Source organism: Ornithorhynchus anatinus, chromosome 2, assembly GCF_004115215.2.
Source record: "Ornithorhynchus anatinus isolate Pmale09 chromosome 2, mOrnAna1.pri.v4, whole genome shotgun sequence".
In the NCBI taxonomy this organism is placed as follows: domain Eukaryota; kingdom Metazoa; phylum Chordata; class Mammalia; order Monotremata; family Ornithorhynchidae; genus Ornithorhynchus; species Ornithorhynchus anatinus.
In genome coordinates, this window is record NC_041729.1 from 4911310 (window position 1) to 4930226 (window position 18917).

The 18917-nt window shown below is 63.5% G+C and overlaps 1 protein-coding gene across 9 annotated transcripts in view; it reads right to left on the minus strand.

The window, feature by feature from the left end:
- TAOK3 (TAO kinase 3) overlaps positions 1-18917 on the minus strand; it is a 107610-nt gene that overhangs the window by 1775 nt on the left and 86918 nt on the right. For all 9 annotated transcript variants that reach the window (XM_029053437.2, XM_029053420.2, XM_039910110.1 and 6 more), the window contains 5 exons: positions 15791-15919; positions 14693-14896; positions 3740-3979; positions 2268-2480; positions 1143-1325 (listed from right to left, as the gene is read on the minus strand). In XM_029053437.2, the coding sequence (XP_028909270.1) occupies positions 1143-1325; positions 2268-2480; positions 3740-3979; positions 14693-14896; positions 15791-15919 (969 nt within the window). The remainder of the gene's footprint in view (positions 1-1142; positions 1326-2267; positions 2481-3739; positions 3980-14692; positions 14897-15790; positions 15920-18917) is intronic.

Consider the following 18917-nt stretch of genomic DNA (forward strand, 5'->3'; position numbering starts at 1 on the left):
GGGTGCCCGGCACAGAGAAAGCGCCTAACGGATGCGGCGATTATTATTATCACTTTCACTGTCCGACCTGGGGCGGAGCAGGGGGTCGCCCGTCATCGCCCCAAAAGGCTTGGGCCTCGTCGCCCCCCGCCGGTCGCTGGGGCCGGGGGGCCCCGGGGGGCCGGGAGCCGCCCCCTCGACCCCCGCGACGGCCCGGCCCCGCTCTGGCTCCCGGGCCCGGCCGGCCGAGGCGGGGCCGGCGCGGGGGGTGGGGGCGGGGGGCGTCGCCGCCACCCCGGAGGGGGTCCGGAGGGCAGCCCCGGAGGAGTCCGGGAGCACAGGCCTCATGCTCTGGGGGCCCCGGGGGAGTCCGGGAGCGCGGACCTCATCCCCTGGGGAGCACCGGAGGAGTCCGGGAGCAGCGGTCTCAACTCCCGGGGGGCCCCGGAGGAGTCCGGGAGCACAGGCCTCATGCTCTGGGGGCCCCGGGGGAGTCCGGGAGCGCGGACCTCATCCCCTGGGGAGCACCGGAGGAGTCCAGGAGCAGCGGTCTCAACTCCCGGGGGGCCCCGGGGGAGTCCGGGAGGGCAGGTCTCATGAACTGGGGAGCCCCGGGGGATTCTGGGAAGACAGATCTTGTCCACTGGGGAGCCCCGGGGGAGTCTGGGAGCACAGACCTGATCCACTGGGGAGCCCCGGGGGAGTGTGGGTGCACGGGCCTCATCCACTGGGGAGCACCGGAGGAGTCTGGGAGCACCGATCTCAACTACTGGGGGGGCCCCGGGGGAGTCCGGGAGCGCGGAGTTCATCCACTGGGGAGCCCCGGGGGAGACCGGGAGCGCGGGCCTGATCCACCGGGGTGCCCCGGGAGAGTCCGGGAGCACGGATCTCATTCGCCGGGGAGCCCCGGGGGAGTCCGGGAGGGCAGGTCTCACGAACCGGGGAGCCCCGGGGGAGTCTGGGAGGGCGGACCCCGTCCACCGGGGAGCCCCGGGGGAGTCCGGGAGCCCCGACCTCAACTACTGGGGGGCCCCGGAAGAGTCTGGGAGCGTGGGGTTCATCCACCGGGGGGCCCCGAGGGAGTCTGGGAAGGCAGGTCTCAGGAACCGGGGAGCCCCGGGGGAGTCCGGGAGGGCGGACCCCGTCCACCGGGGAGCCCCTACCTTTTGCTCCAGATGGGCCCTGCGCAGAGACACCCTCTGCTCGAGCTTCTGGAGCTCCCGCTCGTGCTGGGCCTCCGTCTGCATCTTGATCTTGCTCTGGTAGGCGTTGAGCAGCTCCATCTCCTGCTGGAGCTGCAGTCGCAGGGCCTGGCACTCCGCCTCCTGAGCCTCGTCCAGCCGTAACTGCGGGGGCGGCAGGACGCGCGCTGAGCTCGGCCGGCGGGGGCTGCCCCCCGCCGCCCCCCTCCCCCGGCCCCTCGGCCCCGGGGGACCCCGGTCGAGGAGGGCGGGATCCGGCCCGCGGGGCCCCGTTTCCCAGAACGTGCCCGCCGTTCGGTCGCCCGTTGCCTTCCGCCTTCCTCCCGTCCCGGGCGCTCGGTACGGCGCTTCGCGCACGGCGGGCCCTCGCTAACCGCCACGGATCGATGGGTTGCTTCCGGTGGACTGACCGAAACCTCTCTGAGGGCGGGGATCGTGTCTCCCGACTTCCTTTTTCCTTTAACGGTATCCGTTTCGCTGTCGGAACGGTGCTTGGCACGTAGTAAGCGCTTAACAGACACCGTCATCGTCATCGCCCCAGCGCTCAGTACAGCGCCCTGCGATCTATTTCCTCCCACCGCGTGCCTACGGTGCAGTTTTCTACCTCCTCCGTCGTCTTCTCCCGGGCGCTCGGTACAGTGCTTTGCACACGGTGAGCGCTCACTAACCACCAACGGGCGAAGGGACGCACGACCGACGCCCGGTGACCCGTTCCCGCCTCCCCCCTTCTGGACCGTGAGCCCGGAGTGGGCCGGGACGGTCTCCACCGTGGCTCGGCGGAAAGGGCCCGGGCTTGGGAGTCCGAGGTCACGGGTTCTAATCCCGGCTCCGCCGCTCGTCAGCTGTGTGACCGCGGGCGAGTCGCTTCGCTTCTCTGAGCCTCGGTGACCTCCTCTGCCAAATGGGGACGAAGACCGCGAGCCCTAAGTGGGCCAACCTGATGACCTTGGATCTACCCCGGCGCTCGGACCGGCGCTCGGCCCCCGCTAAGTGCCTCACGGGCACCAACGTCGTTATTTCTCGCCTAACCCCGCCTCCCCCGGGCTGGGTCCGGCGGCCCGCAGGCCGGGGGCGCTCGGCACGTACCGCCTGAGAAGCCATCATCTCGTTTATGCTCTGCTCGTACTGCTCGGCTAGGATGGCCAGCTTCCTCGTCTGCTCGTCCTTCAGGGTCTTCAGGATGGTTTTGTGCTCATTCTTTGGAGTAACTTCCAACTGGTGATTCTTCAGTGCTTTATACTGCTTGGTCTGGACTTTGCAAGTGTCCTGGAACTGCTTTTTGATCTGCAATTCCATGACCTGCCGAGAAGAGGGGGTCGGGGGGGGGGGGGAACCGGACCGTCAGGGGGAGGAGGTGGGCCCGGGCTCGGCTCGGGGGACGGCGGGGAGTCGGCCGCGAGGTCCTCCCCGCCCCCTCTCCGGGCGTGGCTGGGAGGGGGCGATGACGATCACGATGACGATGGTATCCGTTAAGCTCTTGCTCTGTGCCGGGCACCGTACTGAGCGCTGGGGTGGCGACAGGCAAGCGGGTGGGACCCGGTCCCTCGTCCCGCGTGGGGCTCGGGGTTCTCCATCCCCGTTTCCCGGACGGGGTGACCGAGGCCCGGAGGAGTGGGGTGACCGGCCACGCTGCTTCTCGGAATGAGACCGACGAATCCATCGGATCGACGGGTGGGCGCGGGCGGGCGGGGCCGGGGGACTCCAGCTCCGAACTCGTCCGGTCGGGCCGCCGCCGGCCGCCCTGCCCCGGGGCCTCTCCGGCCGGTGGTGCCCGGGGCCCGGTGGCCGGCCCTTCTCGGAGAAGGCGCTCGCCCGACGCTCCGTCCAGTGCTCCGCACGCGGGAAGCGCTCCGTGCCTCCCCCCCGGTCGGGAGACCGACGGGTCGGTGGGCCCGTTCCCCGGCCCGCGGGCGGACCCGGCCGGCCTCCGGGCCCGCGGCGCCCTCCCGACGCCTCGCCCGGCGCTCCGCGCCCAGGAAGCGCTTAATAAATACCATCGTCATCGTCGTCGTCATCATTACCGGCTCCACTTCCCGGCCTCGGGGCGGCCCGGAGGGCGTTGGGTTCTACCGCGCTCTCCCGACGCTTCGCCCGGTGCTCCGCACCCGATGACGAGACCGACGGGTAAATGCTGACTATATACCGCCGTTACCGTTTTTATGATCGTTATCGTTACTGTTACCGGGTCCATTCCCCAGTCTCGGGGCGGGCCCGGAGGGCGTTCGGTTCTACTGTGCTCTCCCGACGCCCCGCCCGGCGCTCCGCACCCGGGAAGCGCTCCGTCGACCCCGCCGATGACGAGACCGACGGGTAAGCGCTTACTAAATACCATCGGCGGCATCATCACCGTCGTCGTCGTCGTCGTCATCGCTGGGCCCATTCCCCAGCCTCGGGGCGGGCCCGGACGGCGTCCGGTCCCGCTGCGCTCTCCCGCCGTCCCCGCCCAAGTGCCCCGCGGCCGGGAAGGGCCCCGGCGACCCCCGCCCCGCCAAGAGGGCGGCGGGTCCGCGCCCGGGGGCGAGGGGGAGGGAGTCGGGGGGGGCGGGCGGAGGGGTGACCTTCAAGTTCTTGGGCTGCTGCCGCAGCTCCATGACGTGCTTCCTGTGCAACTCCCTCTCCCGCCTCTTGTTGTACTCGAGCTGGTTCTCGAGCTCGGTCTGGTGCTGCAGGCGGATGAGGTCCAAGCGCAGCTTCTGCAGCACGTGCAGCTGCCGGTATTCCAGCTCCCGCGTCGACTCGTCGTGCCGGATCAGCATGGCGTGCTCCATCTCCTTCTGCGTCCTCTTCTTGTTCAGCTCCTGCACGGGAGGCGGCGGAGAGGGCGGGAGACGCGGTGACCGGGGTGGGGGGACGGGAACCCCGACGCCCGGCCCCGCCGGGCGGCGCGGGAGCGAGGCGGGGGGGAGGGGGGGAGAGGAAAGGCGGGGACGAGACGGGCCTTCCGGGGGGCCTCGAACGGGGGGGGGGGGGGTAATCGTCCGACGGATACGAGGAGGCAGGGCGGGCCGGAGGCCGGACGGCGGAGGGACGGGGAGGGGGAGTTTCGGCGTTAGAGGGGCGGAGAGTGGCGGGGTGAGGTCGGAGGGGGCGAGGGGATGGACGGCCTCAGGGGCCACCGTGACGCCGCAGAGGCGGACGGGCGACCGCTGCAGCGAGCACGGGCCTAAGAGTCGAATAATCCGGGCCTCCGTTTCCTCATCTGTAAAATGGGGATTAAATCCTACTCTCTCCCGCCCGGCTGCGAGACCCGCGTGGGAGATGGACCGCGGCCAAACTGACGACCTTCCGTCTCCCCCCACCCCCCGCCAGCGCTCAGCGCGGTGCCCGGTTCACAGTAAGCGCTTAGAGAAGCGGCCGGGGCTCGGCGGAAGGGGCCCGGGCTTGGGAGTCAGAGGCCGCGGGTTCGAATCCCGGCTCTGCCGCTCGGCAGCTGGGTGACCGTGGGCGAGTCACTTCGCTTCTCTGGGCCTCAGTTGCCTCATCTGTAAAATGGGGACGAAGACTGTGAGCCCCACGTGGGACATCCCGATCCCCCCGTGTCTACCCCGGCGCTTAGAACGGTGCTCGGCACATAGTGAGCGCTTAACGGGCACCGACATTATTATTATGATTACGAGGTCACCAGGTTGTCCCACGTGGGGCTCCCGGTCTTCACCCCGATTTTCCAGATGAGGGAACTGAGGCCCAGAGAGGTGAAGTGACTTGACCGGAGTCACACGTTACGCTGACAGGTTACGGAGGTGCGATTCGAACCCACGACCTCCGACTCCCAAGCCCGGGCTCTTTCCGCTGAGCCCCGCTGCTTCTCTGCATCTCATCGGGACAGCACCTTCCCCTCCCTGCCCCCAAGAATACAACGAATGTACGCGCCTGCACGATCTATTGCTTCCTCCTACCTGAAACTGCATGGTGGAGTGGATAGAGCCCGGGCCCGGGAGTCAGAAAGACCTGGGTTCTAATCCTGGCTCAGCCACCTGCCCTCTGTGTCACCTTGGAAAACTCACTTCCCTTCTCTGGGCCACGGTCCCCTCATCTGTAAAATGGGAATTCAGACCGAGAGCCCCCTGTGGGACATGGACCGCGTCCACCCGGATCGTTGGGTGCTCAGCGCTTCGTACAGTGCTTTGAACCCAGTAAGCCCATAATAATAATGATAATGTTGGTATTTGTTAAGCGCCTACTAGGTGCAGAGCACTGTTCTAAGCGCTGGGGTGGATACGGGGCCATCGGGTCGTCCCTCGTGAGGCTCACAGCCTTCATCCCCATTTTACAGAGGAGGTAACCGAGGCACAGAGAAGCCAAGTGACTCGCCCACAGTCACACGGCTGACCAGTGGCCGAGCCGGGATTCGAACCCGCGACCTCCGACTCCCGAGCCCGGGCTCTTGCCACCGAGCCACGCTGCTCAATAAATACCACTGAGTGAACGGAACGAATGAATGACCGGCTTCTATCTCCCCCGGCACCTAGTACGGTTGAGTGCACACTGTCTTGAGAGGCAACGGGGCTCAGTGGAAAGAGGCCGGGCTTGGGAGTCAGAGGTTGTGGGTTCCAATTCCGCCTCCGCCGCTTAATAATGTAGGTATCTGTTAAGCGCTTGCTATGTGCCGAGCACCGTTCTAAGCGCTGGGGGAGACACAGGGGAATCGGGTCGTCCCACGTGGGGCTCACGGTCTTCATCCCCATTTTACAGAGGAGGTAACCGAGGCACAGAGAAGCGAAGTGACTCGCCCACAGTCACACGGCTGACCGGTGGCCGAGCCGGGATTCGAACCCACGACCTCTGACCCCAAAGCCCGTGCTCTTTCCACTGAGCCACGCCACCTGGCAGCTGGATGACTGTGGGCAAGTCACTTCACCTCTCTGGGCCTCAGTGACCTCATCTGGAAAATGGGGATGAAGACCGGGAGCCTCACGGGGGACAATCTCATAACCTCGTATCTAATCCAGCGCTCGGAACGGCGCTCGGCACACAGTAAGCACTTAAATACCGTCGTTACGACGACGACGATGATGATGACGATGATTATTACAATAATTACGGTATTAACAGATACCGTAATTATTATTATAGGACATGATAGCGGGTAATAAATACCTCCTTAAAAAAATACCATCTAAAACCAAAAACCTAGTTTAGAGTCTGTCTCCCCCCCTGGATTTTAAGCTGTTTGAGGGGAGGGATCACGTCTGCTAACCCTCCGGTCCTCTCCCAAACACTCAGTACGGTGCTCGGCCATCCGACGATCCCCGTCTTCCCCTTCACGGCCTTATTAAAATGCCGCCTCCTCCAGCAGGCCTTGCCCGACTCAGCCCTCACATCTCCATCTCCCTTCCGTGAGCTTCGGATGCGCGCTCAGTACAGTGCGAATCGCTTAGTACCGCCCTCTGCACAGTGAGCGCTCAATAAATACGACCGAATGGATGAATTTGCACCCTTCCTTCGTAACAGTGGTAGTGGTCAAGTGCTTACTTGGCGCCAGGCGCTGTGTTGAGCGCTGGGGCGCACACAAGCAAACCGGGTCGGACCCGGTCCCCACCCTCGCCCCACTTCTGTCCAATTCTGTAATTCACGCTACCGTCCGTCTCCCCGTCTAATAACAACAATGTTGGTATCTGTTAAGCGCTTACTATGTGCGGAGCACCGTTCTAAGCGCCGGGGGAGATCCGGGGTCATCGGGTCGTCCCACGTGAGGCTCGCGGTTAATCCCCATTTTCCAGATGAGGTCACCGAGGCCCAGAGAAGCGAAGTGACTCGCCCACGGTCACCCGGCTGACGAGTGGCAGAGCCGGGATTCGAACCCGTGACCTCGGACTCCCAAGCCCGGGCTCTTTCCGCCGAGCCGCGCTGCTTCCCGTCGTCACGACGGTCTAGACCGTCGGCTTCTCGTGGGCCGGGCACGTGACTCCCGGTCCCCTTCTGGTGGTCCTCTCCCGAGCGCTCAGCCCAGCGTTCCGCACCCAGCGGCGCTCAATAGATAGCACCGACGGATCGACTGCCTCCTCTAGGTGCTCGGCGTCTATCATCGTTGGAACGACCGAGCGACCGCTTTCCTCTTCGTCCGACGACGGGAAGGAACGGGATGGGATTCGACGCGGGAAAACCTGGGCCAGCAAGAACGTTTCTAAGCGCGGGCCCGCTTTCCTTCCTGGAAGGAAGCCGGGAGGGACGTAATAATAATCACGATATGCGCTGAGCGCTCATTACGGGCCGAGCACTGTACTAAATGCTCGGGTAGATACGAGACAGGCAGGTCACGGTACAGCAGGGGGGAGGGCCAGGTAGTGAATCCCCATTTCGCGGATGAGGGAACCGAGGCCCGGAGAAGCGGCTCGTCCCAGGTCACGCGGCGGACCCGTGGCGGGGGCGGGATTAGAACCCGGGTCCCAACGCGAAGTCCTTCGGGCCGCTAGGGCTTGTCGCAGGAGGTGAACGGAGAACTCCCACGGTTCTACGGCCGCAGAAAAAGCGTCGAGCCGAGGAGAAGTGGATTCGGTGGGACGGGGCGCTCTCCCTAGAGAAGCGGCGCGGCTCCGCGGCGAGAGCCCGGGCCGGGGAGTCAGAGGACGCGGGTTCGAATCCCGGCTCCGCCTCTTGTCCGCCGTGTGACCTTGTGTGACCTTCACTTCTCTGGGCCTCGGTTCCCTCATCTGGAAAACGGCGATGAAGACTGGGAGCCCCACGGGGGGCAACCCGATGACCCTGTGTCTCCCCCAGCGCTTAGAACAGTGGCCGGTACGTAGTAAGCGCTTAACAGATGTCATCATTTATTATTATCATTATTATTATTATTATTAGGAAGCACTGGGCAGAGCATGGGGTTCTAGAGCAGCAGCGGGGCTCAGTGGAAAGAGCAGAGACTTGGGAGTCAGAGGTCGTGGGTTCGAATCCCGGCTCTGCCACCCGTCAGCTGCGTGACTGTGGGCGAGTCACTTCGCTGCTCTGTGCCTCAGTTGCCTCATCTGTAAAATGGGGATGAAGACGGTGAGCCTCACGTGGGACGACCTGATGACCCCGTATCTCCCCCAGCGCTTAGAACGGGGCTCCGCACAGAGTAGGCGCTCAACAGATACCAACATTATTATTATTATCATTATTATTATCGTTAGGAAGCGCTGGCCAGGGCACGGGGCTTGGCGTCCGGAGACCTGGGTTCTAGAGAAGCGGCGGGGCTCGGTGGAAAGAGCACGGGCTTGGGAGTCGGAGGTCGTGGGTTCGAAACCCGGATCTGCCACTTGTCAGCTGTGTGACCTCGGGCGAGCCGCTAAACCTCTCGGTGCCTCAGTTCCCTCATCTGGAAAACGGGCATTAAGACTGTGAGCCTCACGTGGGACAACCTGATCGCCTTGTATCCCCCCCCCTCCAGTGCTCAGAGCAGTGCTCTGCATACAGTAAGCGCTTAACAAATACCAACATTATCATTATAACTATTATTGTTAATGCCGGCTCCGCCATTTGCCCGCCGTGAGACCTCGTACGTGGCTTAACTTCTCCGGGCCTCGCCTTCCTCGTCTCTAAAACGGGGATTCAACACCCGCCCTCCCTTCCACTTCCACCGTGGGCCCCGCGTGGGACGGGGACCGCGGCCGGCCGTCTTCTCCTACAGCCGCCCCGGGGCTCCGCCCGGCGCTTGGCGATGGATGGCATTTCCGGGGCGCTCACCGGAGCGCCGTCCCCGACTGAGAGCCTGGCAGCGGCCCCGCAAAAATATAACGGGGCCCTTCCCCGCCCGCCACAGTCTAGAGGGGGAACGAGCTCAACGCCCAACGAATACCACGGTTCTAATTCCGATCCCTTCCGAATTCACCTCGGTACCGTGCCTCCGTTTTCGTCTCCCTTGCCTACGACTCCCGGTTCTCTTCCGTTCAGTGGTATTTACTGAGCGCCCGCCGTGTGCGGAGCACTTCACTCCCCGTTCCATCGTCCCCTTTCCAAGCCTCCGGACCCCCAACTCTCCCCCTGACTTTCCCATCGCTGTGGACCGCGAGCCCGGCGTCGGGCAGGGACGGTCTCTCTCTCCGTTGCCGAATCGTCCGTTGCAAGCGCTCAGTACGGTGCTCCGCGCACAGTGAGCGCTCAATAAATACCACCGAATGAATGTAGGCGACACCACCCCTCCCGTCACCCAAGCCCACAACCTCGGCCTCATCCCCCTCTCCCCTCTCTCACGCCACCCACACGTTCCGTCCATCAGGGGAAGCGGCGCGGCTCAGTGGAAAGAGCCCGGGTTTGGGAGTCAGAGGTCACGGGTTCGATTCCCGGCTCTGCCACTCGGCAGCTGGGTGACCCAGCTTCTCTGGGCCGCAGTGACCTCGTCTGGAAAACGGGGATGAACCGCGAGCCTCCCGTGGGACGACCCGATGACCCCGTATCTCCCCCGGCGCTTAGGACGGCGCTCCGCACATGCTAAGCGCTTAACAAACACCAGCGTTACTATCTATCGCTAAATCCCGTCGGTTGGACGTTGGCGATGTGGCCTCCCGCCTCTCCCTACCCCACGCTCAGAACAGTGCTTGGTATGTAGTAAGCGCTTCACAAATACCAACGTTATCATTATTCTGCGTCCCCCTGACTCGCTCCCTTTGCTCTTCCCCCCGTCTCCCCGCCCCACGGCCCTTGTGTCTATGTGTACATATCGCTGATTCTATTTATTTATAGTGATGTCCGGTTTCTTCTCTTGTCGTCCGTCTCTCCCCCTCCAGAGCGTGAGCCCGGTGGGGGCTGGAATTGTCTCTCTCTGTGGCTGAATCGCCCTTTCCAAGCGCTCGGTACAGTGCTCCCCGCACGCAGCCCGCGCTCAGTCGATACGATCGAATGAAGGACGATCCGCCGAATGAATACGATCGACTGATTCGGAAATCCCACTTCCTTCGGGAAGCTTTCGGGGGATGGCTTTTTCTTCCTCTCCCAACTATCACTTCGCCTCCCCGTGGACGCAGTCAGCCTCATCCCTGGCCGTCCCGACGGGGAGACAGACGTTAATCAATAAAATTCCGACCGCGAGGTCACCGCTCACACAGAGAGCGCTCACTGAAGCGGCGTGGCTTAGTGGACAGAGCCCGGCCTGGGAGTCAGAGGTGGTGGGCTCTGAGCCCGGCTCCGCCGCCCGTCGGCTGTGCGACCTGGGGCGAGTCGCTTCGCTTCTCTGGGCCTCAGTTCCCTCATCTGTAAAATGGGGATTAAGACCGTGAGCCCCCTGCGGGACAGCCCCATCACCTTACCCTGGTGCTCAGAAAAGTGCTTGGCACGTAGTAAGCGCTTAGCAAATACCAACATCATCATCATCATTATTATTGATGAATACCGTCGACTGACTGACTGACCGACTGACAGGAGGCGATGACAGAATCAGCCACCGCTCTTCCAACAATTCCGCAGCCCTAATGTATAAATTTTATATTATAGATTATTTACTGATATTAATGCCTGTCTCCCCCGCTAGACTGTAAGATCTCTGTGGGCAGGGAACGGGTCTACCAACTCTTCTGTACTGAGCTCCACAAACGCTCGATACGGTTCCCTGCACACAGTAGGCGCGCAATAAATATCACCGGCGGATCGATCGATTATATTGTACTCTTCCCAGTATAATAAATTATAATAATAATAATGATTTTGGTGCTTGTTAAGCACTCACTATGTGCCGAGTGACTTACCCTAAGCGCTAGGGTCGATACAAGGACATCAGGTTGTCCCACGGGGGGGCTCACAGTCCTCATCCCCATTTGGCAGATGAGGGAACTGAGGCCCAGAGAAGTGAAGTGACCTGCCCACGGTCACCCGGCTGACAGGTGGCCGGGCCGGGATTAGAACCCAGGGACCTTCTGACTCCCAGGCCTGGGCTGCCGTATGGTGCTCTGCACGCAGTAGGTACTCGAGAAATAATGACAATGTTGGTATTTGTTAAGCGCTTACTGTGTGCGGAGCACCGTTCTGAGCGCTGGGACAGATTCGAGGTCATCGGGTCGTCCCACGTGGGGCTCACGGTCTCCATCCCCATTTTCCAGATGAGGGAACTGAGGCCCGGAGAAGTGAAGTGACTCGCCCACGGTCACCCGGCTGCCGAGTGGCGGAGCCGGGATTCGAACCCATGACCTCTGATTCCACTGAGCCACTGATGAACAACCTGCTCCCGTCTGAATAAAACTACAACAACGTGGTGTCAGGAAAACCACCGTACAAAAGTGACCGGCCCAAGGTCACGGAGCAGCAGACAAGTGGCGGAGTCGGGGTAATAATAATAATAATAATAATAATAATGATGATGATGCTGGTATCTGTTAAGCGCTTACTCTGTGCGGAGCACCGTTCTAAGCGCTGGGGGAGATACGGGGTCATCGGGCCGTCCCACGTGGGGCTCACGGTCTCCATCCCCATTTTATAGATGAGGGAACGGAGGCCCGGAGAAGTGAAGTGACTCGCCCACGGTCACCCGGCTGCCGAGTGGCGGAGCCGGGATTCGAACCCAGGACCTCTGACTCCCAGGCCCGGGTCCTTCCCACTAGGTCCCGCTGCTTGGGTGCCGGGGCGGATCCGAGCTCGGCGGGTCGGACCCCGTCCCCGCCCCCCGCCGGGGCTCACGGGCTCTCCCTTCCCATTTCACAGGCGAGGTCACCGAGGCCCAGAGAGGTGAAGTGACTTACCCAAGGTCACCGGGCAGAAGGGGCGGGGTCCGGATTGGAATCCAGGTCCTCTGACTCCCAGGCCCGGGCCCTAACCACTGGGCCACGCTGCCTCTCAACTCCCTTGTCTGTCGAGTCTGCTCCTCCTCCCCTCCCCGTCGCCCCGACTCCCTCCCTCTGCTCTCCCCCGTTCCCCGCCCCACAGCCCTCGTGTCTATTTGTATATATTATTTATCACTCTCTCTTATTAATGATGTTTATATATCTGGGACTCCATTTACCTCTTTCGAGGGTATTGATAAAAATAATAATGATGGCATTTGTTGAGCGCTTACCGTGTGCAGGGCACCGTTCTAAGCGCCGGGGAGGATACAAGGTGATCAGGTCGTCCCCCGTGGGGCTCCCGGTCTTCATCCCCGTTTTCCAGATGGGGTCGCTGAGGCCCGGAGAAGTGACTTGCCCAGGGTGACACGGCTGAGACGCGGCGGAGCCGGGATTCGAACCCGTGACCCCTGACTCCCAAGCCCGGGCTCTTCCCACCGTGCCACGCCGCTTCTCTACTTGTCTACTCGATGCCTGACTACCTGTTCCGTTTTAATGATAATGTCGGTGTCTGTTAAGCTCTTACTATGTGCAGAGCACCGTTCTAAGCGCTGGGGGAGGTTTACAGGGTAATCGGGCTGTCCCACTTGGGGCTCACAGTTTTACTCCCCATCTTCCAGATGAGGTCACTGAGGCACCGAGAAGGGAAGCGGCTCGCCCACGGTCACCCAGCTGACGGGCGGCGGAGCCGAAATTCGAACCCGTGACCCCTGGCTCCCAAGCCCGGGCTCTTTCCACTGAGCCGCGCTGCTTCTCTGTTTGTTTTGCTGTCTCCCCCTTCTCCACCGCGAGCCCGCTGCTGGGCGGGGAGCGTCCTTACCTGTCGCCGAACCGTACGCTCCAAGCGCCTAGCACAGCGCTCTGCGCACGGTAGGCGCTCAATAAATACGACCGAATGAATGAACCAAGTGGGAATCCCCGCTTTCTCTTTCTCTCTCTGTCTCTCTCTCTCTTCCTCCCTCTCAGGTTTTGAGCCCCGCGTGGGACCAAGACCGTCGTTTCCACCGGGAGCCCGTCGTTGGGCGGGGATCGCCTCTGTCGCCGAACTGTCCGTCCCAAGCGCTTAGTCCAGCGCTCTGCGCGTAGTAAGCGCTCGAGAAGTACGACCGACCGAACGAATGGACCTGACGATCTCGTCCCCTCCCCAGTGCTCTGGGGAGTGTAGCCGCTAAATGGACCGTCGTTTCTATTACTGTGGCCGCCGTCCGTCTTTTAATAATAACGGCAGTAATAACGTCGGTATCCGTTAAGCGCTTACTACGTGCCGGGCACCGTTCTGAGCGCTGGGGGGGATACGGGGGAATCAGGTGGTCCCACGTGAGGCTCCCACTTAATCCCCGTTTGACAGATGAGGTAACTGAGGCACCGAGAAGTGACTCGCCCTCAGTCACCCAGCTGACAGGTGGCAGAGCTGGGATTCGAACTCAGGACGGCTGACTCCCAAGCCCGTGCTCCTTCCACCGAGCCACGCTGCTTTCACACCCAACGAGCGGAGTCCGGCGGGGAACTCACCCGGAGAGGAGCGGAGGACCCGGGTTCCGATCCCGGCTCCGTCCCGCGCCTGCGGCGTGACCTCGGCCGAGTCACTTGGCTTCTCTGGGCCGCAGCGACCTCAGCTGGAAAACGGGGCTTCGGCCCCCGTTCCCCTTCCTAAGACCGACGGCCCCGAGGGGGACAGGGACCGCCTGACCTGATTAGCTCGCGTCTTCCCCGGCGCTCAGAACAGCGTTGGACACGTAGTAAGCGCTTAACAAATGCGAGGAAGACTTCACCGCTCGAGGCCTCGCCGCCGCGGACCTGCAGCCCGCCGGAACGGGCCTCTCGGGCCTCACCTCCACGTCCGGGGCCGGCTGCCGCTCGGACCCAAGTTCGGGTTTTCGTTCGGCGCTCGCCCTGTGCCGGGCACTGTACTAAGCGCCGGGGTCGAGGCGAGCTGAGCGGGTGGGACCCAGTCCCCGTCCCACGTGGGGCTCAGGACGGCGCCCTGCACACGGTGAGCGCTCAATAAACGGGCCGAACCGATTTCCCAGATGAGGCGACCGAGGCCCGGAGAAGCGAAGTGACCCGCCCGAGGTCACGCAGACGGGGGGGGGGGGGGGGGGGGCGGGACGAGACCCCAGGTCCTTCCGATGCCCGGACTGGGGCTCCTTCCCCTAGGTCGTGCCGCTCCCCCCATTTTGCAGCTGAGAAAACAGAGGCCCAGAGAATAATAACCGTAGTGTTTGTTAAGCGCCTGCCGGGTTCCGGGAACTGTACTAAGCGCCGGGTCGGAGACGAGCAGATTGGGTCGGACACGACGGGGGTGTCAGAGTCTCAATCCTCGTTTTACAGACGAGGAGCCAGAGGCCCAGAGAAGCCGAGCGACCCGCCCGAGGTCGCTCGGCAGACGGGGGGGCGGAGCCGGGATGAGAACCCAGGTCCTCTGACTCCCAGGCCCGGGCTCTCTCCGCCAGGTCGCACCGCTTCCCTCGTTTTACACTTGAGAAAACAGAGGCCCCGAGAAGCGAAGCCACCCGCCCGAGGACGCCCGGCGGGGCGGGGATCGGAACCCGGGCCCCGCGACTCCCGGGCCCCGCGACTCCCGGGCCCCGGCCCCCGGGCCCCGCCGCTTCCCTCCTTTCACAGCCGAGGAGACGGAGGCCCCGGGGAGGCCAGGCGACCCGCCCGAGGTCGCCCGGCGGGGCGGGGATCGGAACCCGGGCCCCGTGACCCCCCCCCGCCCCCCCGGGCCCGGGCTCTCCCCGCGGGGAGGCGGGAAGCTCCGGGGATCCCCGGGGAGAAATCTACCTCCCGAATGTTCTGCTGCTCCATCTCGTGCCTCCTGATCATCGTCTTCCGCTTGAAGAAACGGCAGTTTTTATCGTAGTACTGTCTCTGCTGGGAGAGGAGGTGCGCCTCCTCCTCGGCCTGGGTGTGCTGCAGGTTCTCTTTATGCTTCGAAATCCGCTCCTGCTTCTCTTTCCTGGGTGTGCTGTGATCCTCGTTCAGCTCCTGCGGGGACCCGGACCCGCCGCCGTCAAACGCCGGAGAGACCGGGCCGGCGGGATGGGTCCCCCGGGGGCTCGGGGGGGGGGGGGGGGGGGGTCCCGCTCCGCCCGCCGTGGAGGCCGAGGGTCGTCCTCCCCTCGGTCGGCCGGTATCCGTCGGGCGCCGGCCACGTGCCGGGCGCCGTTCTCAGCGCCGGGGGAGATACGGGGCCGGCGGGTCGGCCCCCCGTGTGGTCAAGCCCCATTTTCCGGACGAGGGAACCGAGGCCCAGAGAAGTGAAGCGAGTCGCCCGCCTCTGGGGGCCTCGGTGACCTCATCTGTCAGTCGGGGATTATCTGTGAGCCTCACACGACGACCCCGCATCTCCCCCGGCGCTTACAACGGCGCTCCGCACGTAGCGAGCGCTCAGCGAATCCCGACGTTATCACCATCAACCTCTCTGGGCCTCGGTTCCCTCGCCTGTCAAATGGGGACGAAGGCCGCGAGGCTCCCGTGGGACGACCCGACGACCCCGTACCTCCCCCGGCGCTCACGACGGCGCTCCGCGCGCGGCGAGGGCTCGACCAACACCGACGTCATCGTCGCCACCGTTCCGAGCGCCGGGGGGCGACGCGGGGTCGGCGGGTCGTCCCGCCCGGGGCTCCCGGTCTTTCGTCCCCGTTCTCCAGACGGGGGACCCGAGGCCCGGAGGAGTGAAGCGACTCGCCCCAGGTCACCCAGCTGAACGGCGGCGGAGTCGGGATCGGAACCCACGCCCTCTGACTCCCCAGCCCGGGCTCTCCGAGCCCCGCTGCTTCTCCAGCGTATCTGGTGAGCCCCGACAGCGCGCGGGGCGCCGGACTGAGCGGTTGGCCGAGGCGAGCCCGCGCGCCCGTCTCCGCCGGCCCCGGGACTCACCTCCTTTATCTTCTCCTTGCAAATCTTGTACTGCTTCTTCTGGCTCTCTAAGAAGGTCGTCAAGTCTTTCTTCTGCTGGGCCAAGATCTGTTGCTGGAACCTCTTCTCGTCGGCTGCGGCCGTCTTCGCCTGAGGGAGGAGGCCAGGCGGTCCGCGACGCGTCCGTCTCGCGCCCGGTTAACCGCGTCGGCGTCCGCTAAGCGCCCGCCACGTGCCGGGCGCCGTTCTAAGCGCCGGGGTGGACACGGGGGAATGGGGCCGTCCCCCGCGGGGCTCACGGTCCTCATCCCCGTTTTCCAGACGAGGTCACCGAGGCACCGAGAGGCGAAGCGACCGGCCCCAGGTCACCCGGCTGACGAGTGGCCGCTCCGGCATTCGAACCCGGGGCCGCCGACCCCAAAGCCCGCGCTCCTCCCGCCGAGCCGCGCCGCTTCTCCTTCCCGCGGCCTCGCGATCGGACGGAGCGGAGGGGAAGCCCGGTTGGGCAGCTCTGGGTTCCGGGGGCTCTGGCCCGGATGGGGCAAAAGCCGTTCTCCCCTCTGGGCAAGTCGCTTCACTTCTCGGTGCCTCGGTGACCTCATCTGCAAAACGGGGATCAGGACCCCGAGCCCCACGTGGGACGACCCGGTTCCTCCGTGTCTCCCCCGGCGCTCAGATCGGTGCTCGGCACACAGTAAGCGCTTAACGGATGCCGACGTTATTAAACCGGCCCCCCCCCCCCGCCCGTCCCCCCGTCCCCCCCCGTCCCCCGCTGTCTTTGCGGCTTTAAAGGCGTCCGTCCCCTCGCCTCGCTCCCCTCCTCCTCCGACTGTGCCCGCCCGCTCCGCTCCTCCGATGGCGACCCTCCCCCCCGTCCCACCGTCCCGTCTGTCTCCCCGCCGCCCCCTCGCCCCCGTCCCGCCTCCGGCCCGGAAGGCCCTCCCTCCTCGAATCCCACAGACGGTTCATCTCCCCCTCTTCGAAGCCTTATTGAGAAGCAGCGGGGCTCAGGGGAAAGAGCCCGGGCTTGGGGGGGCGGGGGTCACGGGTTCGGATCCCGGCTCGGCGGCTGCGGGGCCGGGGGCGAGTCACTTGGCTTCTCTGGGCCTCAGTTCCCTCGTCTGGAAAACGGGGATAAACCGTGAGCCTCACCCGGGACGACCTCTTTCCCCGTATCTCCCCCAGCGCCTAGAACGCTGCTCTGCACATGGTAAGCGCTTATCAAATACCAACCTTATTATTATTATTGAAGGCCCACCTCCTCCCAGAGGCCTTCCCCGACCACGCCCCCCTTTCCTCTTCTCCCGCTCCCTTCTGCGTCGCCCGGCCCCGCTCCCTCTCTTCATCCCCCCCCCTCCCGGCCCCCCCACCGCCTCCGTCCCCATCTGCCATTTCATCCATCTATATTCGTGTCTATCTCCCCCGCTCTAGCCTGTGAGCGGGGAATGTGTCTGTTTTCCGCGGTGCTGTTCTCTCCCAGGCGCTCAGTACAGTCCTCCGCACACAGTAAGTGCACGATAGATACGGCTGATTGAATGTGGGCAAGTCCCTTCACTTCTCCGGGCCCCAGTTCCCTCATCTGGAAAACGGGGATGAAGACCGTGAGCCTCACGGGGGACGACCTCATTCCCCTGTATCTCCCCCGGCGCTTAGAACGGTGCTCTGCGCGGAGTGAGCGCTTAACAGATACCAATATCATGATGAGAGGGAAACCCAATGCCACGGACCCTATACTGCAAACTTTACTTCGGAAAGACAAGATCCCTGGAGAAGCAGCGTGGTCTAGTGGGTAGAGCCCGCGCCTGGGAGGCAGGAGGGCCTGGGTTCTAATCCCGGCTCCGCCGCTCGTCCGCCGTGGGACCGCGGGCAAGTCGCTTCACTTCTCTGTGCCTCGGCTGCCTCATCTGGGAAATGGGGATGGAGACTGCGATCCCCGTGCGGGACAGGGACCGTGTCCAACCTGATCTGCTCGGATCCGGCCCAGCGATCAGTACGGTGCCCGGCACGTAGTAAGAAGTGAACGACTACCACGATCATTATTATCGTTAATATTATTCCGAGGATGGGACGAGCCGAAACCCGAGGCCCGGCCGCAGAACACGTTGGACAATCAGTTTGGACTCGGGAATCATCTGGACCGAGCTCTCGGTAGCTCAGATAAAGAATTCCGCGGATCGCGTGGCGACGCGATCAAGGGACTACGCTCTGTTTGGTTTCATCGGCTCCGAACCGTTTGTTTTGTGGTCTTGGTTAAGCGCTTCCCACGTGCCAGGCGCTGTTCTAAGCGCTGGGGTAGATCCGAATGAACCAGGTCGGACGCAGTCGCTGTCCCTCGGGGGGCTCTTCATCCCCATTTTCCAGATGAGGGACTGAGGCCCCGAGAAGTGAAGTGACTCGCCCGAGGTCCCGCAGTGGACGAGCGGTGGAGCCGGGATCAGAACCCAGGTCCCTCGCGGACCTCCAGGCCCGTGGCTTGGCCTCCCCGAGATCCACAATGGGTGTGTTCGGGGCACCTCCGCCATACTAGAAATCCAAAGCCAACAGAAGAAGATCCCAATAAGAGAGGAACGCTTAGTACAGTGCCTGGCACATAGTAAGCGCTTAACCAATACCATTCAAGCAAACAAACAAAAACCTGCAGAACCTAATGTCCCGTGCGGCGTGGCTCCGTGGAAAGAGCCCGGGCTTTGGAGTCAGAGGTCACGGGTTCGACTCCCGGCTCCGCCACTCGTCGGCTGGGTGACCGTGGGCGGGTCGCTTCGCTTCTCTGGGCCTCAGTGACCTCATCTGGAAAACGGGGATTAACTGTGAGCCTCACGGGGGACCCCGGCGCTTAGAACGGTGCTCTGCACACAGTGAGCGCTTAACAAATACCGCCATTATCATCCTCCACCAAGCCTAAGATCTGGGAGTTGACGGGTGACACAGACTTCCGTCCATATCCGGAGTCTCTTTATTCGTGGTAACGTCCGTCTCCCCTTCTAGATTAGAAACTAGTTTGCGGGTGGGGAACGTGTCTGCTGACTCTGTTGGAGTGTACTCTCCCAAGCGGTCAGTACAGCGTTCTGCCCACGGTAAGCGCTCAGTAAGTTCCTCATCTGTCGAATGGGGATCCGATACCCCCCCCCCGCCCCTTCCCTCCTGCTTT